Source organism: Bison bison, unplaced genomic scaffold (genome assembly GCF_000754665.1).
Source record: "Bison bison bison isolate TAMUID 2011002044 unplaced genomic scaffold, Bison_UMD1.0 scf7180017864481, whole genome shotgun sequence".
NCBI classification, from domain to species: Eukaryota; Metazoa; Chordata; class Mammalia; order Artiodactyla; family Bovidae; genus Bison; species Bison bison.
Window position 1 is genome coordinate 5,264,151 of NW_011495041.1, and position 6,359 is coordinate 5,270,509.

The window sequence follows — 6,359 nt, forward strand, 5'->3', positions numbered from 1 at the left end:
CCGGACCCGGGGGCTTCGGGAGCCCTGCGGGGGCCGGGCCGCCCGAGTCCCACGCAGAGCAGTGTTTTCCAACTCTCCGCCTGCGTCTCATCGGGCCCACCACCACCCGGAGAGACCCCGTCCAGATCTGCCGAGGTAAGAGGACTTGGCTACTGAGGGGTCTCTTGTCCTAAGACCACTGCCAGGGGTCGGGGATGGGGAGCGGAGGATGGAGCTGGCATGTTCGTAGGAAGCGAATCACAAAATGCAACAGGCGGAGCGGAGCAGGAAACTCCTAGCGTTCATGTTTCCCACAGAGAGGAGACTTGTCCAAGACTGAAACTTGGTGAGGTTCTTCGGAACCCAGACGGGCTGCCGCGAAGCTGCTCCTTGAGTCCGGGTTTGGGTCTGAGCTCCCTCTGGTGGCTTCTTTTAAGGATGGAAAACCAGGCTTTTCGGGAGGGAGACTGGAGCAGAACCGGCGTTCTTCGCTCCCACACATTGTCATGACTTCTCCTTAGACAAAAGTGACTGCGCTTAGTATTATAGTTCCTCTGGCAAAGACACCTTGAGCCCTTGAAAGCTAAGCCCTCATCGAGAATCATAAAATGGTCCTTTCAACTTTGGGTTTTTGTCTCTGAGTCTTCCGTGATCAAAACAAGAATGACAGCGGTACTCAATCTTCTCTTGACTGTATTTGAGTAAAAACATTTTAAATTAAGAAAGCAAGCCACCGTTAAAATAAATACTCTTGGGAAAGTTACATCTTGTAGCCGCTTGTCTTCTACCACCATTGTTATCCTAATATGTGCCTTGAAAAGTATGAGAAAAGGAATCATTTAGTGTAACTTCGATTGTATTAAATAACAGATCTTATTGTCATTCTAAAATTTCTATCAGGAGATGGTAGAACGTTTAAATCTTCCGTTTATGTCCCAGCATACCTGTAGCCTCCGAGAATTTCTGTTTTGTTTTGTCCCCCAGAACAAAATTTCTGTTTTGTTTTTCCAGTGTCATGAAAAAGGAACGGAAAAGAGACGTCACTGTTGGTGAAAGGGGAGTTTTCTTTCCCAGTTGATGGTTACTTCATGATTGGAAAAGAAGTACCTAGGTGGTTGCAAAGATTAGATTTTCATAGTTGTACAGATGAAGCTGATAAAAGAAGATGAGAATATGCTTTCTCAGATGGGTCATAATAGGCTGATGAGTAAGTAAGCCTGACAAGACAGACTGGAAATGAGGGCAGGAATCCGGAATGTTTTAAAACCAAGTAGGACTTTGAACACTTGCTGAGGATGTTTTTCTCCCAAAAATGGAGGAAGAAAAAAAATTCTCACAGCCAGAAGTGTAAAAAGCTGAGCGGAGTAACAACCCAGTCTGCTCCAAGGATTTCAGTACTTCATCAACTTCTTTGAGAGCACACAGACAAAGGCATCAGACCTGTATGATGAGCTTGTCACCAGTGATGGTATCCTGTGCCAGGAATGACTTCTTAGTTTGGATTTTGGAGTGCTTTTTTTTTTTTTTTTACCATGTGGGGTTTTTGACTCTCCATGTTAGGTAGATTTCTGTCACGGAAGTAACTTGTGAATTCATAGTATTCTTGACTATCTCCACTCCTGTTTGCTGTGTGACATGGGAAAATCAAGAGGCTTTAACATTCCTTGAAGTTTTATTGGAAGCAACACTGCATCAGGGAGGCAGATTCACAGTGTAAGTTTTCTCTTTTTGGCAACTGTACTTTGAATGAGCCGAATGTCAGCAGGATTTCACAGCACATACAATTTACAGTCTTTGTTTTATCAAGGCCTTAAATGTATGTTTTATACTCAGCAGATGGGAAGCACATTGAACGCTGCATTTGACATGTATGCCTGAGGAAAGGAGCTCCCCGATGGATCATGGCGTTAATGTTTACAGGACATTGCTTATTTTTAGTATTAGTGATGTTTGCTTTCTCTACTTTGGAGGAATCTGTGAGCAATTACTCTGACTGGGCAGTTTTCCCAGATGACATAGATCCATTTAAGACACAGAGAGTGCAAGATGTCAGACCCAATCAAAAACCGAAGAAGAGTATGCTTCATCCACGTTTGTATTTTGATGCTGGAGAGATCCAAGCAATGAGACAGAAGTCTCGCACAACCCATTTGCACCTTTTTAGAGCGATCAGAAGTGCGGTGACTGCTATGCTGTCGAACCCGACATACTACCTACCTCCACCCAAGCATGCTGATTTTGCTGCCAAGTGGAATGAAATCTATGGCAACAATCTGCCTCCTTTAGCCCTGTACTGTTTGCTGTGCCCGGAAGACAAAGTTGCCTTTGAATTTGCCTTGGAATACATGGACAGGATGGTGGGCTACAAAGACTGGCTGGTGGAGAATGCACCAGGGGATGAGGTTCCAGTTGGCCACTCCCTAACAGGTTTTGCCACTGCCTTTGACTTTTTATATAACTTATTAGATGGTCGTCGGAGACAAAAATACCTAGAAAAAATATGGGTTATTACTGAGGAAATGTATGAATATTCTAAGGTCCGCTCTTGGGGCAAACAACTTCTTCACAACCATCAAGCTACTAACATGATAGCACTGCTGACCGGGGCTTTGGTGACTGGGGTAGATAAAGGGACTAAGGTAAATCTATGGAAACAGGTTGTAGTAGATGTGATGGAAAAGACAATGTTTCTGTTGAATCACATTGTCGATGGCTCTTTGGATGAAGGTGTGGCCTATGGAAGCTACACAGCTAAATCAGTCACACAGTATGTTTTTCTGGCCCAGCGCCACTTTAATATCAACAACTTGGATAACAACTGGTTAAAAATGCACTTTTGGTTTTATTATGCCACCCTTTTGCCAGGCTTCCAAAGGACCGTGGGGATAGCAGATTCCAATTATAACTGGTTTTATGGTCCTGAGAGCCAGTTAGTTTTTTTGGATAAGTTTGTCTTAAAGAATGGAGCTGGAAATTGGTTAGCTCAGCAAATCAGAAGGCACCGACCTAAAGATGGACCCATGGTCCCCTCCACTGCCCAGAGGTGGAGTACCCTTCACACTGAATACATCTGGTATGACCCCCAGCTCACCCCACAGCCTCCTGCAGAATATGGCACTGCAAAAATGCACATGTTCCCTAACTGGGGTGTGGTCACTTATGGAGCTGGGCTGCCAAATACACAGACCAATACCTTTGTGTCTTTTAAGTCTGGGAAGCTAGGAGGGCGTGCTGTGTATGACATAGTTCACTTCCAGCCATACTCCTGGATTGATGGGTGGAGGAGCTTCAACCCTGGACATGAACATCCGGATCAGAACTCATTTACCTTTGCCCCCAACGGGCAGGTGTTTGTTTCCGAAGCTCTCTATGGACCTAAGTTGAGCCACCTGAACAACGTACTGGTGTTCGCGCCGTCACCCACGAGTCAGTGTAATAAGCCCTGGGAAGGTCAGCTGGGAGAATGTGCACAGTGGCTCAAGTGGACCGGCGAGGAGGTTGGTGATGCGGCCGGGGAAATCATTACTGCCTCTCAGCACGGGGACATGATATTTGTGAGTGGGGAAGCCGTGTCGGCTTACTCTTCAGCAATGAAGCTGAAAAGCGTGTATCGGGCTTTGCTTCTCTTAAACTCTCAGACTCTGCTAGTTGTTGATCATGTCGAGAAGCAAGAAGATTCCCCAATAAAATCTGTCAGTGCCTTCTTCCATAATCTGGATATTGATTTTAAGTACATCCCATATAGGTTCATGAACAGGTATAATGGCGCCTTGATGGACGTGTGGGATGCTCACTACAAGATGTTTTGGTTTGATCATCGTGGCAGTAGCCCCCTTGCTAGTATACAGGAAGCAGAGCAAGCCGCTGAATTTAAGAAACGGTGGACTCAGTTTGTCAATGTTACGTTTCAGATGGAATCCGCAATCACAAGAATCGCATATGTCTTCTATGGACCATATGTCAATGTTTCCAGTTGCAGATTTATTGATAATTCCAATTCTGGACTTCAGCTTTCTCTCAATGTCAATAACACCGACCATGTTGTTTCGATCGTGACTGACTACCAGAACTTGAAGACAAGGTTTGACTACCTGGGATTTGGCGGCTTTGCCACTGTGGCTGATCAGGCCCAAGTAACCCGCTTTGGTTTGGGCACTGAGGCAATAGTAAAGCCCATAAGACGCGATAGAGTTATTTTCCCCTTTGGATTTAAATTTAATGTAGCAGTTGGGTTGATTTTGTGCATCGGCCTGGTGATCTTAACTTTTCAGTGGCGGTTTTACCTTTCTTTTAGAAAGCTTATGCGGTGGATCCTCATCCTTGTTATTGCCTTGTGGTCCGTTGAACTGCTGGACGTGTGGAGCGCTTGCACGCAGCCCATCTGTGCCAAGTGGGCGAGGCCGGAGACCGAGGCAAGCGGGCAGGCGCTGGCCCCGGGAGGCCAGCGCACAGACCCGCCGGACGTCGTCATTACCTCACTTCCTGGTTCCGGAGCCGAGATTCTCAAACAACTCTTCTTCAACAGCAGTGACTTCCTCTACATCCGGGTCCCCACAGCCTACATTGACATCCCGGAAACGGAATTGGAAATCGACTCCTTTGTGGACGCCTGTGAATGGACGGCGTCCGAAGTCCACGGCGTGCGTTTCCGTTTACTCCGAGGCTGGTTGCAGTCCTTGGTCCGAGACACGAAACTCCATTTGCAGAACATCCATCTGCATGAACCCAGTAGGGGGAAACTGGCCCAGTATTTTAGCATGAATAAAGACAAGAAAAGGAAGTTGAAAAGGAGAGAGTCTCTGGCAGAACAAAGAAGCAGAATGAAAGGCGCCTTTGACAGAGACGCTGAATACGTCCGGGCTCTGCGGAGACACCTGGTCCACTACCCCAGTGCGCGGCCGGTGCTCAGCCTGGGCAGCGGGAGCTGGACGTTAAAGCTGCATTTCTTTCACGAGGTGTTGGGAGCCTCCATGAGGGCCTTGTACGTGGTGAGGGACCCTCGGGCGTGGGTTTATTCCATGCTGTACAGTAGTAAACCTAGCCTTTACTCTTTGAAGAATGTACAAGAGCACTTAGCTAAGCTGTTTAAAACGGAGGGAAGTGCAGGCCGTTGTACCTTGAACTCAGGCTATGCTGTGGAGTATGAATTGTTGCGGAAGGAACTGTTGGCATCCAGACCTCACCCAGTCTCGCTGCTGGCCCATGCGTGGCTGGCAAACACGGCTGCTGCCCTGAGGCTAAATGCAGACCTGCTGCCCACCAGCTACCAATTAATCAAGTTTGAAGATCTTGTGCATTTCCCTCAGAATACCACGGAAAGGATTTTTGCCTTCCTTGGAATTCCTTTATCTCCTGCTACTTTAAACCAAATATTGTTTGCCACCTCCACAAACCTTTTCTATCTTCCCTACGAAGGGGAGATATCACCCGCTAATACTAACGTTTGGAAACGAAACTTGCCGAAGGATGAAATTAAACTGATTGAGAACATCTGCTGGACGCTGATGGATCGTCTAGGATACCCAAAGTTTATGGACTGAATGCTGCAGGTCAGCAGAGATTTGCACTAATACTTTCCAACCCAATTTGTGGATATGAATTAGAAGTTTGTTTATTCTTGTACTGTGTGTGTTTGTGTGTGTGTTTGTGATCAATTCGTTACATGCAGAGAGAGATTATTTTAAAAATAAGCACCGTATTTGGCCTAGCAGGATTTATTTTTGTCACCACTTCCCTTGCCTTTGTTTCTGAATTTTTTTCTGCTAATATGTTTCTGCCACAGAGGCGTAGATGAAGTTATATTACCATGGTCAGGGGAGATAGGAGGATTATAAAGGTTTTTGTCTAACTCTCTGCTTCATCTGTAACTCAGCTGATCTAGCCCAGAACCTCATGCACTGCTGAAAGCCTGGCAGTTGCTGCTTTACCCAAGCGCCTCTTGCTTTCAAGATGAACTGCAGAAGTTTCCTAGTTTTTTAGAAGGTGTCCCAACACATTTATCTTGCACGCCACACATACACACAAATCCTTTTATTGTGTAGAATGTTCACAGATATCACTGGGGAAATGGTGAAAGCTCCTATTGGAATTATCGGATCCCTTCTGGAAAATACAAATGGAAATACAGAATGGACTTTTTTTTTTTTTTAGGTCAGAAACAGTGACCTGAAAATCCTCCTTCAAGTTTTTTACTTAGAAGTTATAAGGAATCAGTCTTGGAACAGTGGATGCCAAGGGCTGGTAGGGTATTTTAGGCCCTCTTGTCTCTTTAAAATCCTCTCATTCTTGCTTCCTTGAAACTGCAGCTGTTCACCATTACCGCTCCCACCCTGTCCATCACCAACTGTCACGCAAAACAGTCAGTAGTTGCTAATGGCTAA

At 45.9% G+C, this 6,359-nt stretch overlaps 1 protein-coding gene across 4 annotated transcripts in view; it reads left to right on the forward strand.

Moving 5' to 3' along the window:
• The first annotated feature begins 6 nt into the window (after positions 1–6).
• The window catches only part of DSEL (dermatan sulfate epimerase-like), a 17,936-nt gene continuing 11,583 nt past the window's right edge, over positions 7–6,359 (forward strand). Inside the window, exons 1-3 of one of the 4 annotated variants that reach the window (XM_010862318.1) lie at positions 7–135; positions 991–5,528; positions 6,130–6,333. In XM_010862318.1, coding sequence (XP_010860620.1) covers positions 1,881–5,519 — 3,639 coding nt within the window. In that variant the 5' untranslated portion in view covers positions 7–135; positions 991–1,880 and the 3' untranslated portion in view covers positions 5,520–5,528; positions 6,130–6,333. Of the gene's footprint in view, positions 136–990; positions 6,334–6,359 lie in introns of those variants that run through there. The other 3 variants (XM_010862320.1, XM_010862319.1, XM_010862317.1) reach the window with 3 other exon arrangements.